General features: G+C 43.3%; 1 protein-coding gene across 2 annotated transcripts in view; it reads right to left on the reverse strand.

Moving 5' to 3' along the window:
• The window catches only part of BTBD9 (BTB domain containing 9), a 453,793-nt gene that overhangs the window by 105,889 nt on the left and 326,068 nt on the right, over positions 1–21,836 (reverse strand). For both annotated transcript variants that reach the window (XM_062186048.1, XM_062186049.1), the window contains exon 8: positions 9,436–9,625. In XM_062186048.1, coding sequence (XP_062042032.1) covers positions 9,436–9,625 — 190 coding nt within the window. The remainder of the gene's footprint in view (positions 1–9,435; positions 9,626–21,836) is intronic.

The following is a 21,836-nucleotide window of genomic DNA, read 5'->3' on the forward strand; positions in this document are numbered from 1 at the left end:
TACCGTAAGACAAGGCAACTAAATGCTTAGCCATTTCTAACATTAAACTGTACGGAAAGTCTGAATAGTTCTGGCCGGTGTTTGGTTACAGTAAAACAACAACGTGGCAGGCCTGGTAATGTCATAATTTTTGAAGGAAATGGTTTCAGGTATCATCAGGTAAAAGGAAGAAATAGAATCCTTACCATTAGGTCTTAAGGGCAGCAAGGAGAGAAAACCCTGGGAGAAGTAGGAGCACACTCTGCAATTATCTCTGTAACCAATACCCCTTATATTGAATCTGAGACACCCTGGAAAGAGGCAACACAGCAGAAACAAAACGATTCCTCAGCTACAGCAAAGCCCCTGAGTGGCCAGGGAAGTTGCTGAAAGGAGTCCTCGAGGGCCACTGGCTAGGTTGTCATCAGAATCATTTTCCCTACAAAAAGGATGAAGAAATGGAAGGGGAGAGGCGCAGAGGCAAGAGGAGATGAAAGCTTTCCTTGATGTCAGTGCCTCTTCCGTGTTCTTAACTAGATAAACAAAAATGTTTTTGTCAAGTGGTTATCAATGTACAAAAGGCTAAACCTTTAAAAAGTGGGTGGAAGGGGAATTTAGAAGAGAGGAGAGAGCAAGGAAGGCAGGAAGGGAAGGGGAGACTGGCATTAGATGCTACCAAGATACACCAAAAGCATTTTAACCAGGTGACAAAATCGGGATCCTGGGGAAAAAGCCTCTGATTTAAGGGCACCTGGAGAATCTGAAAATTTCCAAAGGTGGATTATTGCTTTGAATTTACTCAAGGATTAACCTTAAAAGACTGTGACCCTTTGTCAGTTTTCAGAATAGTTTTATTCCCTTAACACTTAAAAGATACAGTAAGGCAGTGTGGTACACAAATCTGCAGAAATTTCAGTCTGCTGAAAGGCCTAGCTTCTGGCAGCCTTCATGAGAACAGCCACGCGTGTGGGACCTGCGAGGCCTGTCCCGGGACACTGGAGCGCAAACCTCTGCCTAAGAAAAGCCACAGGAGCAGGGGGCTGCTGCTTCTCACTCTCTTGATCTTCCAAGGGTGAAGGGTTCTGGTTTTTAAAATGAATGCTTAAATCACCACAGGGGAAGTAAGTATTTGTTGTAGAGGGATCTTATATAACAATTTTGTAAGATTACTAAACACCCATTTGTACATGAAAAACCGGATCAAGTGGGGCTGAGATCCTCTGTAAGAGTGTGTTCTTGATGAGTTCATCTTTGAAAACTAAAGGGATTTTTCTTTGCGTGTATCCAGCTATATTTTATGATGACTAGTTTCCAAGCTCCCCAATCACTCGAGAGAAAAGAGTTGACATGTGAGGTGAATCATACACACAAACACACAAACACATTTTTTGGGCATTTGGCCTTTATTGCTTTTCCAAAGAACATCTGAATTCCACTGCCCTTCCTGTATTTTTAACATACAATGTAGTTGCCATAGCGATGCTCTCTGGTCTTGAAACACCTCTAGGATGCACCTGGCTGAAGCATATTTACCCCTCCCACCCCCGAACTCTGCTGCCTGCTTCCTGGTTCTTGGATTCCCCGCCCCCTATGCGTTCACGCACCAGAATCTACTGGGAACCACAGATATAATTCTTTGTTTGACGATTTGTATGGAAACCTGAGCTTTGAGGTCTGAGAGTGATAAGTGATGACTTCTGTGCAATGCAGATAGGTTCAGAGAAAACAACACTTAGTAAATAAATCATGGATCAGCAAGACAAGGAAGAATTCTGTGGTTCAGGGCTGTGACAGACGATGCTCAGCATGACTGATATGAATCAAATTTTGTAAAATATCTTTCCAATTTTGACTAGAATTATAGGCAATCTTAATCTAAACCAGAGGAGTCATATATTTAGATGTTTGTTGCATTCTTCAGACTATAAAAAGGAAATTTCTAGCTCTGTAGGTTGCAAAGAACACTGTCGTAATGTGGATAGATGTACTGCTTGCCTGTGTGGCACTCGGGTGGAATGCAGTGAGCGAGGTCCGCGTCCTCGCCTGTGTGAATGTCAGTCCCTAACTCCAGAGCTAAGAGACGCCAGAGAGAGACGCCAGATCCTTAGCAGTTTCCTCACATACACCTCGGCCAGGCACAGTGAACAGATGTGCCGTCCAACCGAGTTGACAGGTAGAACTCCTGTAGCTGTGCTAACATCCTCTGTCGTCAGTCAGCGAGTGCTTACTGAGTGTTCACAGCACCAGCTACCATCGTAGGCACTTGGAAACCACTGCAAAGGCCCCAGTCCATCACGACACCTAAAAATCACTATCTTCGACTTGAGATGATCTGTGGTCCTACTAGAAATCGAGGGCAGCACAGATGTAAGAAATACTCAAATAATTACAAAATGCTATTTGAATCATTAGCTTCAATTCCTCTCCCCACCCTTATTGACTAAGCCCTTCACTTGGAGCTATTAAATAGGAAACAAAATTGAATGGCTTCTGCCTCCTGTCCTTTTTCTTTTCTGTGCCTGTCTTTTGGGAGGGAAGTGGATGAGTGATAGTTTAGCAGAGGGGCAAGCTGGAGCAAGAAGGAAAAATAGCCGTTAAAAAGGGGTCTTGGTAATTTACAAACGAAATAGACGATCCAAAGCTGTCTGCAGCCACAAAATGGTGAAAGGATGGTTGAACCTGGCCTGGGTTTGCCAATTCAGACAAGGAAAAATATGTTGGAATGAATAAGGACTACAGTGATGTACGTAATTGTTTGTTTTTCTTTCTTATTTTTTAAGGATCAATTTGCTATTACTCATTTTATCCATGTTTAATAACTATGACAGAAACTGAGTTTTGGTTTGGTTACTCTGTATGAGATTACCTTTTATAAGTGGTAGAACTAAGGCAAAATACAAAGAGCTTCATCCCTACAGACTTAAGAGATTATGAAGACCTATCAAGAACACACTTTGGGCTAGACCTATTTTGTCCTAACATATTGCATTTACATAACATTTCCCAACTGGGAAACTGTAAATATTTTTTGTGTCATTATCTCCTTAGTCCTACTACACACAGAAAGATGTGGGTTTATTTAGCCGCCTCTGTCAGCACTGTCTCATCTTTGGACAACCCACTTACTAAGAATTAAGTTCCTTACTTAAAGCATTATAGGCATTTTACTGACATTATTGCACATATCAAATATAAAAACCCTATTTGAAGTTAAAGCAAAAGCTGCTAATTTAATTGACTATCTTAAGATGAGGGTTGGAACAACGTGCTCTCATTTATTAACTGCAAAAACCAGGTGATAGGTGTACTTAATGCATAGCATATCTGATTTCTCGCACTACCCTGAAAACACTTGAAAGGAGATCATGATTAGCAAGTAGAAAGATAGTAAGTCTTTAACTAAGGTGACAGAGGGACTATAAATGAGGACATTAGGTAGATTTGGTTAGTTATTACGAGTCTACTCCGGTCTTTTTATGTGGTCAGGTCTCTGAAGATTTCCTGTTATTTAACTTTTATTGTTTCTAAAATGGCATGAAAATTGTATAATTACTACTCAATTACCCATGTTTAAGGCACATTCCAGGTAATTTGTCTCTTTGCCTCTAAAATAAAATCAGTAAATTTTGTTATGCCTATAAACCTAGCAACAACAAGGACAAACTCCTGTATTTTCCAGTCATGCTGCCTTGGGAAGGGAAAGGAACACAGAAGATGGGGAGCTTCCTGTTCAGTGGTCAGATGTAGGATGCCCCCTGCCGTTCCTTCTCAGGGCAGGCACAGAAGCGGGGGCTTCTGAAGGCATGAGGGCCTCTGCACCCCTATGCCATCTCTCTCCTCACTGTGCTGCGGAAACACTGGGGTGGCGCAGGTGCACAGTCAGCCACATTGCCCCCCACCCTGCTCCTGCAGTCTATCAGACATGCTCCCACCCTGGGGCCTGGTGATGGTCATTCCCTGGGGCCCCCGGATCGCTGGCTCTTCCCATCCTTCAGTCCCTGCTCAAATGTCACCTTCCCTGACCATGCAGACCTAAAACTGCGCTGTCTCCGTTTCCTCATTCTCCGTCGCTTGGCATGTCTAAATTTCTGATTTACTGTCTCTGCCTCCACCCTCACAGAAGGTTGGCTGCATGACAGCACCAATGCTTACTTCATCCCAGGCCCCTACAGCAGTGCCTACCACATACTAAAAGGCTTCGTAAGTGTTCAGTAAGCGAAATGGGAAGCAGTGGGCAGAGATCCTGTTTCAAGCCCCTCTCCAGCAGGAGACCAAAGGCACCCCAGGACGAGTAGGCTCCACCGACCACGGTTAGCTGTGGGCATTTTCTGTCACGGAAGAGGGGTCTGCTCACCTACCCAGCTACTGGGTAAACTCTCAGGAGAGGAAAAAATGGTTTCTGTGGATGGAAACAGTCAAACAAAAGAAATCCTTGTCCACAAAACACTCATGTCCTCTCTTACTAACAAAGAAATCAGTGATCGAGACAACTCACACTTGAGACCTTGGAGCCACCAAGGACAAAGAACTCTGAATTTTCAGTCAGTATAACGTGGTCAGGCCTGGCCTCAGACCACGTAAGAGGACGTTTCCAGGGCTTCCAGCTCTCCTCCCTCTTAGGTGGGAGAGGTTGGTCACTGGGCTCTGTAATGCTCTCTCTCTAGGTGTTGATTTCAGAATCACCGGGCTGCTTCAGACACAGTGACTAGGAAAGCAAGTCAGTCATCAAAAGCAATAGAAGCGTGGGTCAAATGTCACTGACTAATCAACCTGTCATTGGTCAATTACCCATCCCCATGAAGAGGTGCCACTGATCTAGTTTCCTATCAATAAATGTCTATCTGGGCATATCAGCTGCTGCTAACTGCAGCCTACCAAGATATCCAGCATCGTCTGCAGGCATTGGTGGCTAAGAAATCCCTCTCCCTTTCCTGTTAATAATGTCACAGAAGAGGCAAATGCAGTTCCTGACAACATAATGTTAGTTTCACACAGACGTGTCTCTCTGAACGCTCAGCCAGTTACACAAGGCTTCGATTGCATGGGTTTTCTTACTGGAAAAACAATAGCTGGGTTTAAGGAAGTTGGCAGCCCCACACTGTGCTGAGAGAGACAATTCTGCCTTTGGTTGTATTTCTGCTCATCATCCCCCTGTGAGTCAGGAAAAGAAAAATTGTTTGGGGGAACCACTTTCAATCCACATTTAAAGACAATCAGATGGGCACTGTTCTCTCTTGCCTTAAGCTCCAGTGACACCTTTTTCTGGAGTCAGATTCAATATCTCTGATTCCTTGGGTAGAGCTAGAGGCCAAGGTTGCCTTGCACATGAAGAGCCTGTTTGTCTTTCTCTGAGCTGTCACCCTGGCAACGACCTCAGGAGGTCCCTGCTGGCTCTGAAAATCCTGGTTTCCTACTGTACCTGCTGTAATTTCTCCTTATACCTTGACACGCTGCCTCACTGGCACCTCCCATCTGTCAAGAGCAGCTTATTCTGTTACCACAGGCTTCGTGTATCAGATGTGGCTGGGACGAGGTAGGAAGGACACAACCACGGGACAAATGCCCTGGAAGGAATTCCATGAGGGGCCTTCAGAAAGTTTGTGGGAAAATGGAATTAAAAGATAAGTTTCTTTTGCTACAAAAATTTTTGAAAGCCAAGCATAGTTCTTCCATAATATGCATTTTCTATGGACTTTCTGAAGTACCCTCGTATACACAATGTATGATAACTCAGGCCAGTGCTGTGGTGTAGTGGGTAAAAACTGCCACCTGCAGTGCTGGTGTCCCATATAAACACTGGTTCAAGTCCTGGCTACTCCACTTCCAATCCAGTTCTCTGCTGTGGTCTGGAAAAGTAGTGGAGGATGACCCAAGTGCTTGGGCCCCAGAACCTGCGTGGGAAACCTGGAAGAAGCTCCTGGATCCTGGCCTCGGATCGACGCACCTATGGCCATTGCAGCTATCTGGGGAGTGAAACAGCAGATGGAAGCCTGCCCGCTCACTCGCTCGCTCTCTCTTTCTCTCTCTGCCTCTCTCTCTGCCTCTCTGTAACTCTGCCTTTCAAATAAATAAATCTTTTAAAAAAAAAAAGAATGATAACTCAACAAGTGCAGAAGATGATGGAAAGTTAGGGGAATATCCCCAAAGGGGCAGAATTTTAAAGTGGAAAACAGCAAGCCAGGTAAAAAGGGAGTTGTACGAAAGCAGTGACAATTGCAGGCAGAGACCAGCAGGTTCAGAGACGTGAGTGTGGAAGGGGTAAGAGAGGGCTGAAGCCCGCACAGAACTCTGAAGTGTGGATGTGCTGAGGTGGAGAAGGGCCTTGGGTGGCCCGGGACAGGGTGTGGGGGCAGCAGACGGGCTGTGCAGATAGCAGTAAGTCAGGTCCTTCTTAAACGTCTTAATCTGAACTTTGTCCTGAAGGCAAACCGCAGCCCCGCATCCTCTCTGGGATGGATATGGCTGCCTCAGATGTGGGACAGTTGTGGGTAAGGCAAGGGAGGGCCAGACGGAAGCTTGGGAGATCAGGTAGAGATACGAGGTGCAAGTATGGTAAAGGAAGTGAGATGGAGAAGACAGGAAGGATCTATGCGACGTTCAGGAGGCAGTACTGATAGGTCTTTAGGACAGCTGGCTGGGGGAGTGAAGGAGGGGAAGGAATTAGACACCCATGTTTTGGGCTCAGGCAAGTGATACTACTGATGAGATGGCTTCATGGAAGATGACTTGAGCAGGAAAAGAGAAGATAATGCAACTCCATTTTTAAAAATTATTTTATTTTTAAAATTTAACTTCTTTGAGACAGCACAGAGAAGGTACTCCCAGCTACTGGTTCACTCCCCAAATGCCCTCAATAGCTAGGGCTGGGCCAGGCTGAAGCCAGGAGTCAGGAACTCCTTGGGTTCCCACGTAGGTGGCAGGGAATCAGTTACTTGGTCCTTCACTGTTGCCTTCCAGGATCTGCATTGGCAGGAAGCTGGAATAGGAGCCAGAGCCAGGCAGTCCAACGTGGGATCTTAACTGCTGGGCTAAATATCCACCCACTCCCAGATGTTCAGATAGCCTGGTTTGAGGTACACTGTTAGATGGTAGTAGTGGTGGGGAGGGGACATGGGTATCATGTAAGTGAATAGAATACAGAGAATGTTACAAGGGAGTGGGCAGAGCTACTTGGCTGCCTGTTTGCTTCAATCTTCATTGGCTAGAAGACTGGTCTTCAAATTAGAGATGGCAGGACAAACATAATAAAGAGAAAATTGAAGTCCCAAATAGGTGAAGTGAAAGAAAGAGAGTATCTAGTCAATTTAAATGATTTCAAGTCTCCTGGCTCAGATAAGTTACACCCTAAGCCTGCTGAAAGAAATTGCAGATGTAATGTCAGACACACGACTGATAATGTTCAAGAAATGGTAGACACTATAAGGAGTACCAGAAGACGAAAGGACAACTGTTTTCCAGAATTTTAAAGTGAGGAGGAATAGACTGTAATGGGAAATACATAGATAAGTTTCTCGTCATCTATAAGAGTCCTAGAATAGTTTATTGAATAGATGGTTTGTGAGTACTCTGGTTAATGCGTGCAGCTGAGGAAAAGGAGAGGGGAATTGTTTGCTGTTTGACTGCAGTTTATCCATATGGTAGCTTGTCTAGACGACAAGTTTGACCGGTCTCTTCTCCCTTCCTAGGCACAAAGTAAGTTCTCTGGCTTCAAGTAGGATATCAAGGCTTCTCTATCCATGATTTGTTGCCTAAGATACTCAGTCTGCAATATAGTCTTTTATGAAAAGAGGTTGACAAGTTAAATGAAGAAACCCATAGTCTGAATTCCCCCAAGAAATCCAGCATCAACTCTTCAGGGTACCCTGGGGAACAGGCAAATAGTAATAACCTCTATAGTTTACAGCTTAAACATCAATAAACCTTTGCCTGTTGGAATCCTATTACTTTATTCTTTGTGCTACTTCTCTCTATATACATATTGACTTTAAAATGAGAATAGGAGGGGCTGGCTTTGTGGTGCAGTGGGTGAAGCCTGCAATGTTGGTAGCCCATTGAGCCTTGGTTTGAGCCTGGGCTGCTCCACTCCTGATCCAGCTCCCTGGGAATGTGTCTGGGAAAGCAGCAGAAGATGGCCTGCGTGCCTGGGCCCTTGCTACTCACATGGGAAACCCAGACAGAGTTCCAGGTTTCTGGCCCAGCTCTACCTCCCGCAGTCTTTGAAGGATGAACCAGCAGATAGAAGATCTCCTTTTCTGTCTCTTCTCTCTAACTCTGTCTTTCAAATAAATGAATGATTTAAAAAAAAAAAATGAGAACTGGAAACAAAACATGGTGTAGACAATGGCGAAAAGGTGGTCCTGCCCTTCCCTGCCCACACATCTCAGTCCAGGAAGGCTAAGATATCTCTCTCTCTGCCTGCTCACCCCTGCCCCACTGCCCCTCACTTTATACTAGCTATTCAGAAGTCTTCTCAGAACATAGAAGAATTGGCTGGGGGCCAGTGTGTTGGGGCACAGTGGGTTAAGCAGGTGACAGCAGTGCTGGAATCCCATATGGGCACCAGTTTGAGTCCCAGCTGCTCCAGTTCTTATCCCACTCCCTGCTAATGTGTCTGGGAAAGCAGTGGAAGATGGTCCAAGTCCTTGGGCTCCTGCAACCACACGAGAGATCTAGAAGAAGCTCCTGGCTTCGGTATGGCCCAGCCCTGGCTGTAGTGGCTATCTGGGGAGTTAACCAGCAGATAAAAGATCTCTCTCTCTCTCTCTCTATCCCTCCCCCTCTCTCTCTGCCTTTCAAATAAATAAATGAATCTTTAAGGAAAAAAAAAAAAACATAGAAGAGAAGGCAGCTGCCAGCCTACTTAAGACCCAGATGGTGCTCCTGAACTAAAAGTATTTGCTCTGGGCAATGTCATCAGTCTTACATTTAAAAATTACATAAATCAAGCAAAGTTAAAGTTGTACTCTTAAAATAAGAAGGAAGAATGACAAAAACCCAGACATAAGGATCATTAAGATCTTTTAGATGTTTCAGATTTGATTAGTTCATATGTAAGTCATTTATTAAAGTTGAAAATTATTTTTCATTCTACATAATCTCTCTTTGGCATTATCCTGTAAGTTTGTAACCAATACAACTAAGATGTGAGAAAGCAAGCCATGCCCAGGGAGAGGCATCTATCTCTTCTCTCCATGCAGCTAATAGAGAACTATAGAAATGATCCCTGAAAGTACAGTCTTTCTATATGCATTAAATTTTGGTACACCTACCTACCAGAAATTCCAAATAAGTATCTGGCATCTCATTCTCTCTCTACTTCCACTCCTAACCCCTTTGCATATTTAGAGCAAATAAAAAGTTTCTTCACTGACATTATCTGGATCCTCATTTTACCAGCTGCAACTTGCATTTGTGTCTTTCATTTGACAACTAATGAATGAAAAGGAATCTTCTTACCTTATTGACCCAATCATGTATGGCTGTGCCAGCTGAACCACAATTGCACCACTTCCCAGCTGGTGACATGTGTAACCAGAATCCCAATCATAATTCTTAGTGTCCCCATTCAGCAAGGCATTTCTGCTCCGACTGACTCCTTCAATCACACTGGCACAATCAGCAATGGTAGCAACATTCTCCATGGGAACTGGGAATCAAAACACATAATTTGGCATCAGGATAAGAGAAGCCAAATATATCCCAATAGTATGCTGAAAACAAAATTAATTAATTGCCATCTCAAATTAACAATAAAATGTAAAGGAAATTAGATACGAATGCAATTTCCATGCCAAAATGATGCTGCTTTAAAAAGCTGAACCTAAGGACAAACCAAATTGTATGTAGCAATTAACCCTAAAGTATCTTATCACAAAGAAGCATTGTAGTCCATAGCATACAGAATGGATAACCACATTATGTAATAAACTTATCATGAGAAACTGCACAGCAATGAAGATTAAGGAGTTATAGCTATATAAGAACAGTTTGATCTCAAAAAGAAAATGTTAGGTGAAAAAAGCAAAGTGCAGAGTCCAAACTAAGGAATACTTTGTTTAGGTAAACCTACATAAATATGAAACTAAAAAGTTAAACCAAGGAATTACTACACAAAATTAAGGACAATTCACCTGGAAGGAGGAAGCCGATGTCATGGAGGAACCTCATCAAGGATTCTAAACATTAACTGATTTCATTTGTAAGAAATACCGGCCTTGTTCTATTTCTTAAGCTAGGTGATATATACCCAGGCATTCATTTTATTAGTGTTCTCTAAGCTGTATTTACTCTATCAGCTCTTATGAAAATTTGTTTAAAGAAAAATGATACATTTTCCCCAAAAACTTTAGAATTTGTAAAGCAGGAAAGTGACCCAGTACATGGCTCCAATTCCTTTTCAGAACATGCGGTTGTCCTCAGCCATGTTCCATTTCCTTTGTTTATTTAGTTACTATTCTGTGTAATGCAATACACTTGCCCTTCTCTTTTTTCATGAAAAACCAGACTGTTTAGATTGAGTCTCTCAATATGTTCAAGTTCCTGCTCATTGCTAAAAGTCAAGAGTGTCCACAAAATGATGGCTGCCCAATATGGTGTAGACCCTTTAAACACATAGAAGAGAATGATAAAAGGTAGTGCCCTTTCAAGTACCCAGTGAACTTTTGTGTACATTTCAACCATTCAACCAAAATCTACAATTTTCTCTAGACTTCTGAGTTTTTTAATAAAAATCTACAATTAACCCTAGCTACTTACATTCAAAATTTTATAGCTTACTTAGATAATTTTTAAAGGTATTGTGGGAAAAAAAAGGGTAACTTTTCATTAGATATCTAATGCGTCTACACTTTCCAGTATAACATTACACTCTTTGAGAAGAAAAGATGTAAGCATTTCTACTACCATGCTGAAATATTTCCAATTTTGCAATCCGGACTACGCAATCTTAACGCGTATACTCTGAGTGGTGCACTCATTTTGACTTGGCCATTCCTGCACTTAGTCTCTCAGCTCGCATCCTTTCCCCAACTGCTCTGCTCTCTGGCAGATGAGGAAAGTCACCCACAAATAAGGATGGGGGAGGGAGAGGGAGAAGAGCAAGGGAGGGTGGATTTTCTGGCAGTGAGACCTTGACTATTTAACTCCAAAGCTATTACAAAAACACTGGTGAAATTGTTTGAAAGGAGAGATTCCTTGAACAGAGAAGGGGCTCAGAGAGAGGCTCCCTATGACATTGGAACGAAACAGGTAAGGAGTATACAACGGTACTTTAAAAAGTTCATAGAAAAATGCAATTAAAAGTCTATTATGGTGCAAAAATTTTGAAAATCATGCAGCTTTTATAATATGTACTTTTTTCAGATCTGCATAGATTTTAAAAAAATAATTATCTTTTACCACTATTTCCATGAATTTTTGAAGTGCCCTTGTATTTACAGGGTCAGTCACAGTGCTTTTGCCTCATGGAAAGAGGGCAGTTATATGCTCAGGAAATTGAGCTGGGATCTAAGACAACACTTAGGTAGGTAGGCTGTGCTGCATTACAGACAGTCCCCCATCCTAACCATGGTTTGACACAGCACTCATTTATTTTCCACTCACCCTCTGTGTTCAATGACAGCAGGTGGCCCGATTCATTGTGTCACTCAGGACGTCAGTGACAAAGGCTTCCTATTCACACGTGCTTCCTCCATCACAGCAGCAGTGGAAGGACAGTAAGCTGGGCACTGGCTCTTAAAACTCTTCCCTAAAGTAACACACCTTACTGTGCTCACGTTTTATTGACAAAGGTAAGTTAGGTGGCCTTCCCTAACTTCTAAGGGCACGGGGAAATGCAACCCGACTGTGCACCCAGGAGAGAATGCCTGGGAGAAGACGTGGAGTGTTTGGTGAGCAATAGGAACATCTACCACAAACATTAAACCAGGATGAAGGAACATTCAACAGACAGCTGAATACTCTTTTATACTCTTTTTTTTTGGGGGGGGGGGACAGGCAGAGTGGACAGTGAGAGAGAGAGACAGAGAGAAAGGTCTTCCTTTGCTGTTGGTTCACCCTCCAATGGCCGCCGCGGCCAGCGCACTGCGGCCGGCGCACCATGATGATCCAAAGGTAGGAGCCAGGTGCTTCTCCTGGCCTTCCATGGGGTGAAGGGCCCAAGCACTTGGGCCATCCTCCACTGCACCCCCAGGCCGTAGCAGAGAGCTGGCCTGGAAGAGGGGCAACTGGGACAGAATCCAGCACCCCGACCGGGACTAGAACTCAGTGTGCCGGCACCACAGGCGGAGGATTAGCCTATTGAGCCACGGCGCCAGCCCACTCTTTTATACTCTTAAACACGTTGCTCCACACCCTCATCAACTCTTCATAAAATCAGACAAATGAGTATGAAATGATATCTCAATGCGGTTTTAGTTTTTCTTTTTTTTCTTTTCTTTAAAATTTTTTTGACAGATGGAGTGAGACAGTGAGAGAGAGAGACAGAGAGAAAGGTCTTCCTTCCGTTGGTTCACCCCCCAAAATGGCCACCATGGCCGGAGCTATGCTGATCCGAAGCCAGAAGCCAGGTACTTCTTCCTGGTCTCCCATGCGGGTGCAAAGGCCTAAGCACTTGGGCTATCCTCCACTGCCTTCCCGGGCCACAGTAGAGAGCTGGACTGGAAAAGGAGCAACCGGGACTAGAACCTGGTGCCCATATGGGATGCCAGAGCTGCAGGCGGAGGATTAACAAAGTGAGCCATGGTGTCGGCCCCTAGTTTTTCTTTTTTTTTGGTAGCTGAAGTTGAACCTTTTTTCTCTTCTTTTCTGCTAGAATCATTTTAGAACTCCCTTCTATAAACTGTGTGTCTTTATCTTTTACCTATTTTTCTTCTAACTGATTTATAGGATGCTACTCCTTTATAATCTGATTGCTGAATTGAAATATTTAATCTTTTCTGATTTGTGATTTTCCTTTTAATTACTTGTCCATACAAATTCTACACCAAATTTATAAATATATTTTCATAAATTTTATCCTAGTCTGTTTCTTTAATCTATTTATAATTTATTTCTAATATACTGTGAAATACATATTTATAAGGATGGTCAATTTCTCCAGCATCATTTAATGAACAGTCCATCCTTCCTCCAACTAATTTATTTTAGTCACATATAAGGTTTTCATATATTCCAGCAGAATTTTTCTTTTAAGATCTGCATCCTTTTCCCGATTTGCCTAGCCTTATGCCTTTGCCAGACTGTCCTCATTACTATAATTTTATGGTAAATTTAGTATCTCATACATTTAGTATCTTCATCTCCTTTTTCTTTGAAATTATCTTGGGGTTGGCACTGCGGAATAGAAGGTTAAGCTTCCACCTACAGGGCTGGCATCCCATATGGGCACTGGTTTCAGTCCCGGCTGCTCCATTTCTGATCCAACTCCCTGCTAATGTGCCTAGGAAAGCAGTAGAGGATGGCTCAAATCCTTGGGCCCCTGTACCCACGTGGGAGACCTGGAAGAAGCTCCGGGCTCCTGGCTTTGGTCTGGCCCAGCCCTGGCCATTTGGGGAGTGAACCAGCAAGTGAAGGATCTCTCTCTCTCTCTCTCTCTCTCTCTCTCTCTCTCTCTCTGCCTTTAAAATAAATAAATCTTTTTTAAAAATAGAAATTATCTTAAATATTTGGTCCTTGTAGGGAAAATTTTCCAGTAGACTGGCATGGTTTTTTGTTTGTTTTTTAGTTTTGTTTTTTTTCCCCTTAAGAGGTGAAAAAAAAAAAAAACAAAGACAAGAGAGTTTCCATCTGCTGGTTTATTCTCAAAATATCCATTATGGACAGGGTTGGGCTGGGACTGGAGCTGGGAAGTGGGAAGTCAATCCAGGTCTCCCATTGGGTGGCAGGAACCCAATCACTTGTGCCATCACTACTGCCTGATGATGAGTTAGGCACAGATGAGAAGCATTTAATGACATAGGAAATGAAAGAATCAACAAAACCAAATGGCAGGAAGCTGGAGTCAGGAGCCATGCCAGGGACTGACCAAACCCGGGTACTCTGATGAGGGAAGTGGACATCTTAACCACAGGGCTAACTCCTGGCAGTACATTTCCATAGTATATTCTCTTTTTTATACCAAATATTGCTTATTTGCACTTTTTATTTTTGAACAGTCCTGTAATGGCTTGTCTATTTTATTAGTGCTTTCAAATAACCAACATCTGGTTTTGTTGATTCTTTTATTTCCTCTATCACTTAATTTGTCTCATCTATTTTTTCCTTATTACTTGAAGTCAGTGCTTAACTCATCAATCTTTTTCTTTTCTAGTAAATGGCATTAAAGCTAATATTTTACTTCTAACTCGCTTCACCTTTACTTTCAAATTTTTGATACACTGTATAGGGTTTTTTTAAAAAAAGATTTATTTATTTTTAAGGCAGAGTGACAGAGAGAGATTCTTTCATCCACTGGTTCATTCCCCAAATGCTTATAACAGCCAAGGCTAGAGCAGGCTGGAGCCTGAAACTCCATCTGGGTCTACCACATGGATGGCAAGGATCCAAGTACCCAGACCATCATTCACTGCCCTCCTAGCTGCATTAGCAGGAAGCTGGGACTCAAATGAGCATCCCTACGTGGGATGCAGGCATTGCAAGCAGTGGCTTAACCTGCTGCATCACAATGAGCACCCATGTATAGTGTTCAGTATGAGCAGGTATTGTGTAGCACGTCCCTCAATTACGGCTTGTCTGATAAACATTTTAAAAGTTGATCAGTTCTAAATATTTCTAATTTTCATTAGAAATTTTTTCTTTGGCCCAAAACTATTCTGAGGAAAAAATTTTAACTTACTATTAGTTACAGAGAGAGGTAGAGACAGAGACAGAGACAGAGAGAATGTGTCTTCCATCCGCTGGTTCATTCCCCAAATGGCCACAACGGCCAGAGCTGAGCTGATCTGAAGCCAGGAGCCAAGAGCTTCTTCCAGGTCTCCCACGTGGATGCAGGGGCCCAAGGACTTGGGCCATCCTCTGCTGCTTTCCCAGGTACATTAGCAAGGAGCTGGACCAGAAGAGGAGCAGCTGGGACTTGGACCAGCGTCCATACAGGATGCTGACACTGCAGGATGGGACTTTAACCCTCTGCACCACAGAACTGATCCCTCCTAACTTTATAAAGGTTTTTTTTATTATTGATCTTTATTTATTGTAACATGGACCAAAAATGTGATCTGTATAATATCAACTTTACAGAAATTGAGATTTTCTTTGTGGTCCAGTATGTGGCTAATCCTTATTAATATTTTATGTGTGCTTGAAAAGAATGTTTATTGTCTAATTTGAGGGATGTATGGTTCTGCATATGTCTAGTACATAAAATCTGTTAATTGTGTTATTCAAATCACTTATATGCTTATTAATTATCGGGAGATGTTCATTAAAATCTTTTGCTATGGGGCCAGCGTCGTGACATCTCGGGTTAAGCTGCCGCATGTGACACTGGCATCCCATATGGGCACTGGTTTGAGTCCTGGCTGCTCCAATTCTGATCCAGCTATCTGCTAATGTACATGGGAAAGTGTTGGAAGATGGCCCAAATCTTTGGGCCCCTGAACTCATGTCAGAGTCATGGATGAAGCTCCTAACTCTTGACTTCAGCCTAGCCAGACCTAGCCATTGCAGATATTTGGGAAGTGAATCAGTGGATGGAAGATTGGTTGATCTCACTCTCCTTCTCTCCCTTCTCTCTCTGTAACTCTTTCAAATAAAATAAACACATCTTTAAAAACTCTTGCTGTGATTGTCTGATTGTCCTTACGATTCTGTCCATTGTTCCTTTATATATTTTGAGACCATGGCATCTCATGTATGTTATTTTAGAATTATATTTTCCTGGTGGATTGAGCCTTCCATTATTATATACTGTTGTTCTCTATCCCAAATGATGCCTCTGCCCTAAAGTCAACATTGTCTAATGTCAAAAAACAATAGCATGGGCCAGCACCGTGGTTTACTTGGTTAATCCTTCGCCTGCGGCGCCGGCATCACATATGGACACCGAGTTCTAGTCCTGGTTGCTCCTCTTCCAGGCCAGCTCTCTGCTGTGGCCCAGGAAGGCAGTGGAGGATGGCCCAAGTGTTTGGGCCCCTGCACCCGCATGGGAGACCAGGAGGAAGCACCAGGCTCCTGGCTTCGGATCAGCGCAGTGCCGGCCGTAGCGGCCACTTGGGGAGTGCACCATTGGAAGGAAGACCTTTCTCTCTGTCTCTCTCACTGTCTGTAACTCCACCTGTCAAATAAATAAAAAAAGAAAAAGAAAACAATAGCACATTTTGGGGTTGGCACAGCAGCAAGTGGGGAAAGCTGTAGGCTGTGATCCTGGCATCCCATATGGATGTTGGTTCTTGTCCCGGCTGCTCCATTTATTTTTTAATGATTTTATTTTTTAAAGATGTTTAAAGATTTTTTAAAAGATTTTTTAAAGATTATTTATTTGAAAAGCAGAGTAAAAGAGGTGGCAGGGGGAGAGGGAGAGGGAGAGGCAGAGAGAGAAAGAGAGAGAAAGGTAGGTCTTCTATCTGCTGGTTCACTCTCCAAATGGCTGCAACAGCAGAGGCTGGGCCACTACGAAGCTAGGGGCCAGGAGCTTCCTCTGGGTCTTTAACGTGGATGCAGGGGCCCAAGGACTTAGGTCTTCTCTGCTTTCCCAGGCCAAAGCACAGCGCCAGATCCGAAGTGGAGCAGTCAGGACTTGAACTGGTGCCCATATGGAATGCTGGCACTGCAGGTGGCAGCTTTACTCGCTATGCCACAGCACTGGCCTCTGCTCCACTTTTTTTTTTTAAAGATTTATTTATTTACTTGAAAGTAAGAGTTAGTTACAGAGAGAGAGAAGGAGAGGCAGAGAGAGAGAAAGAGAGAGAGAGAGAGAAGGGTCTTCCATCCACTGGTTCACTCCCCAATTGTCCACAATGCCCGGAGCTGTGCCGATCCGAAGTCAGGAGCCAGGAGATCCTTCTGGGCCTCCCACATGGGTGCAGGGGAGCTTCTTCCAGGTCTCCCATGTGGATGCAGGGGCCCAAGCAGTTGGGCCATCTTCTACTGCTTTCCCAGGCCACAGCAGAGAACTGGATCAGAAGTGGAACAGCCAGGACTCGAAACAGTGCCCATATGGGATACCGGCACTGCAGGCGGCAGCTTTACCTGCTATGCCACAGCGCCAGCCCCCCTGCTCCATTTCTGGTCCAGCACTCTGCTAATGGCCTGGGGAAAGCAGAAGATGGCCAAATAGTTTGGGCCCCTGCCACCCACGTGGGAGACCCAGATGAAGTTCGTGGTTCCTGGCTTCAGCTTGGCTGAGTGCTGGCTGTTGCAGCTGTCTGGGAAGTGAACCAGCAGACAGCAGATCTCTTTCTCTCTCTGTAACTCTTTCCAGGTCTTCCATGTGAGTGGCAGGGGTCCAGATACTTGAGCCATCTTCTGCTGCTTTTCCAGGCCATCAGCAGGGAGCTGGATGGGAAGTGGAGCAGCCAGGACATGAACTGGCGCCCATATAGAATGCCAGCACCACAGGCTGTGGCTTTACCTACTATGCCACAACACCAGCCCCTATTTATGCTCTTTTAAAGCACTTTCAATTGCTTTTTTTTTTTTAGTTCACACAGTTTAACAGTGTTCCTACGGAAAGTAGAAAGATGGCAAGATTTTCAAAGGATAAACCTGTTAGAAGTATTTTGATTGCTGACAGCCCCTGCAGACAACCAGGTCTTACTGGTTGCCTTTGTTGACTCTTCCCGAGTTTGTCAATTTCCACCTGGGCTATATCTTACAGCGTCACAATTTATCCCTTGATAATCTGATTCGACCGGCACAGAGCATCTGAGACTATCACAAATCATTACTGATATGGTTTCAATCTCTTTGGGAAACAAGGCTGGCATAAACACTCAGAATTCCTTTTCTACAGACACATTTATAAAGGGTTATTAAAGAAGATTCTTTCAGACTTTAAAATTTTCTCTAGGCAAAAATGCTCTAGTAATATCATCCTCTGACCCTCTGGAATCTCGAAGTAGTCTAATAAATAAGTTACATTAAAGAGTTTTGCCTTCTAAACAAGGGATCCTGTGTCTATATGCTGGAGAACAGCATACCAAGGTTTCTTTTATTTCAGCATAATTATCCATTAATGTTTGGTACTTAAAGGGAGCCCAACACAGACCAGACACAAGTAGACACCTAAGATACACAAGAGGGACCACTCAAGTGAAATCTGCCCCAAATCCAAATTTCCTTTTGCGAAACAGCTCTTGCTAGAACTCTAACTAGGAACTGGATTAACAGGTACATCCTAAAAAGATTACCAGCTTTCTTAATTCTCACTCCTACATTAACAACATAATGATCAATGATGCCAACAAGTGGAAAGACAAGGACTGGGACCTGGGCACAAACCCAGGGGATGATGGCCTTCCGTAACCCGCCAAGATGAAACCGTCATTACTGCAGATTCCAATTCTTCTTTTCAAAAATATATTTGCAAGGTAGAGCTACAGGGAGACAGACAGACAAAAAGAGAGATCTTCCCTCCACTGGTTTTACTCCCTAGATAGCTGCAATGGCCAGAGCTGTGCCTATCTGAAGCCAGGAGCCAGAAGCTTCATCTGAGTCTCCCACATGGGTGGCAGTGGCCCAAGCGCTTGGGTCATCTTCCACTACTTTCCAGGTGCATTAGCAGAGAGCTGAATAGGAAGAGGAGCAGCCAGGACTTGAACCGTGCCCATGTAGGATGCCAGCATTGCAGGCAGCAGCTTTACCTGCTGCACCACAGCACCAGCCCCTGTTCCAATCCGTAATATTCAAATCAGTATTCAATCTGATCTCACTTAACAACCAAAGACTCAGAGTGTGAGTTTCATAAGTGCAGGAATTCCCTTTTTTCACTGCTACAGTTCACTTACAAAAAGGCAGTGTGCAGCACGTAGTAGGTGTGCAGTAAATGTTTGCTGAATAAGAGCTGGAGAACAATGCCTACGTAAGGTTGTAGCACTTAACCTTGCTTACTGTAGTTCCTCACCAAAAGCTAAGAAAATCTGAAAGTTACTGAATAAAGCAGAAGAATAAATTGCTTTCTCTTAGAAAAATAAAGTATGATCAATCTCTGGGTTTTGACCTAAACATGAAAAAGAAAACAAATGTGCCCATGGCAGAAGAGTTGCTATATAAGCATTACACATACCCTCCACTCAACTTCTGCCCTAAAAGTTCGTCACACATACAGAATGTTAGGTTACTCGTGGTAGACAAAATAATTTTTGAGGAGGAACTATTTTCAGAGCAAAAGGGAGAGGAAGGATGTAGGGGGCGAAGCGGCTCTGAAGAATGCTCGAGGGCTCTTACACTTGAGGGGACAGCCCTCTGCACGAGTGCTGAGAGAACTCTAAATGTCACCACTGGGCTTACCAGCTCGCACCGGCCACTTCCTCCATTTCAGCAGAAATAATTCTGTCATTAATTCTTTCTAGAAACACAACCTCAGCCCACCTCACTGGCCTGCCTAATAATCACTCAAGGGTTGGAATGAGGTCTGTGCTCTTTCTTTTTCACTGGGAAAAAGCAGAGAATGATGCTGACGGCAACACACAGAAGGCGTCATACTGTTTTCCTGCCCAGAGGGACCGGCCACTCCCCATTTTGAATGTTCATCGGTTTTTCATATGCGTCTGATAAATGTATTAAAAACACCATCTGGATGGGGTTCAGCTTTGTGCTGTGTTTCTTTCTTCCAGTTTCCTCCCTTGTCCCACTGGAATTTCTGCCCCAATTTGTGTCACTTTGTTTACAAAACCATCCAGCCTAAATGCCACACCTTGCGTCTGTCTTTTTCTGGTTTTCCTCTGCCACCCTTCAGCTCAGCCTACCTATTACACTAGCCTGAGCCAGGAGCAAACGGCAAAGGGGAGCTGCCTGAGCACAAATTACTTTTCCCCTCCATGCACACAGCAATTCTGTTCAGACAAATTTAATTTGCTGCTTCTGAATGCAAAAGTTGCATGTTAACAAAGTGTATACATTCTGCAAGTGCATGAATACCGGAATGACTCAGACTGTGGGGAACTGCAGAAAAAGTGATCTGAAAACAATTTTACTGCTCTCCATTCTTATATAGCACCAGGGGTGGCCAACAGCCTGCCAGTAAATTTCATTCAGGAGTAATAAATTTTTTAAAAGGCAGTATTACTTCACTAGGACATGACCTGAGGGCCACCTGTACCAGCTATATTTAAAGATAAGACTGACATGTTATTTAACCGTCTCCAGAGATCACCTTTGAGAAGTGGGGACCAAAAACCCCACTGGAAGCAGGTTTTCGAAAATGAAATAACATTTAGCTCTTACAAAGGACTGGTATCTTCAAAAACTGTGCTGGTGTTGGGTTTTATTCAATGGTTCCCTGGCTGTTTTCATTACAAAATTGTTTTCTAATAGCACAGTGGTTCATACAGAAAACACATGCTTAATAGTCTCAGAGTAGATTCTTCTCCATTGCCTTGACTGTCACAGATACAAAGTATTTCCTCTTCCAAAAGATAATCAAGGCTATTAGCTTACGGTCACACCTAGATATCCCCCCCACCACCAGATGTAGTTCTTTTTGAGAGGGGGGCATCCCAGCAGCCTGAGCAACTTGTTACTGATCAGGCAAACTTCCAGCTCAACTGCAACAGAACCTTCTGTCAAGTTATTCTGAAGGAAAAATACCCACAGCTGTTATGTCTTAACAGCTGTAAAACAACAATAGCTAATTAGAGAACAAACCCATCTTGAAAACTATCAAAAAGCTGCAAAAATGTATTCCACAACACAGGCACTTAGTCACATTAATTCCTAGTTTTATCTATCGGGTTAAGAAAAATCACTTTCCAATCATTTGTTATATCACATCACGAAGCCAAAAACCATTGATTTTTAAGACAGGTCTTCAAAATGTTCATAAAAAATGTTTATTACAAAAAACCTGCATGGGTTTGAAACTTCTTTGGCATCAAAATAAATTTATCATTTAATCCCATTTCCCACAAACTTTCTGAAGTACCCTTATCTATAGCACACAATTTTTCAACTGTTCTTTCTCTGAAGTTCCCCTCAGCTCCCTCTGTGAGCAGCTCTGTCCAGGACCAAGTGCAGAGGATTCAGTCCTGGCCACCTCTCTGTGTCTGGGAGGTCACTGGCAGAAAACAGGCCAGGTATTTTGAACACTAGCACCCTCTTTCCCTGAACTTCTTTCTTTGCTTTTCATTTATTTTAATTAGTATTCATCTCAAAGACTGCCCAAATCACACCACATCCTGAAATGGCAAGGGCTTTGGCCATCACGCTGGACTCCATTTTGGCCATTGACAAAGGACAGAATACTTTTCTAATCCCTCCAATAAATGAAAATTTTATGAAGCAATAGCTCTGAACATTTCTATGCTTTCTTAAAGATGAGAAATCAGAGGGCATCTTCTCCAGGGGCAGAAGGAGGTAAGTTAGGGACCACGGATCCTGTACATTAGTACGAGTTCACCAGGATCAGTGAATTCTCTCTCTCTCTCTTTTCACTGTGCCCTTAGAAGGAAAGTACATTCCTGGACTAATTGTATTGTTTACTCTCTCATGTATAGTTTGACAGTCCTGTAGTTTACATGCCGGAGGTTTTAGCTAAGAAAATCTTCAGTTCAAAAAAGCTTTAAAGATTCAAGCATCAGATGTTTAACAGCAATAACAGCTGTAGGGTATCAAAGAAGGATTCACTCTGTAGGTGAGGCCTTGAAATTGAGGACAAAGGCATTTCCAGGTGTAAGAAAAAAGGTAGCTCAAACACCCCAATACTG

This window comes from Lepus europaeus, chromosome 3, assembly GCF_033115175.1.
Source record: "Lepus europaeus isolate LE1 chromosome 3, mLepTim1.pri, whole genome shotgun sequence".
NCBI lineage: Eukaryota > Metazoa > Chordata > Mammalia > Lagomorpha > Leporidae > Lepus > Lepus europaeus.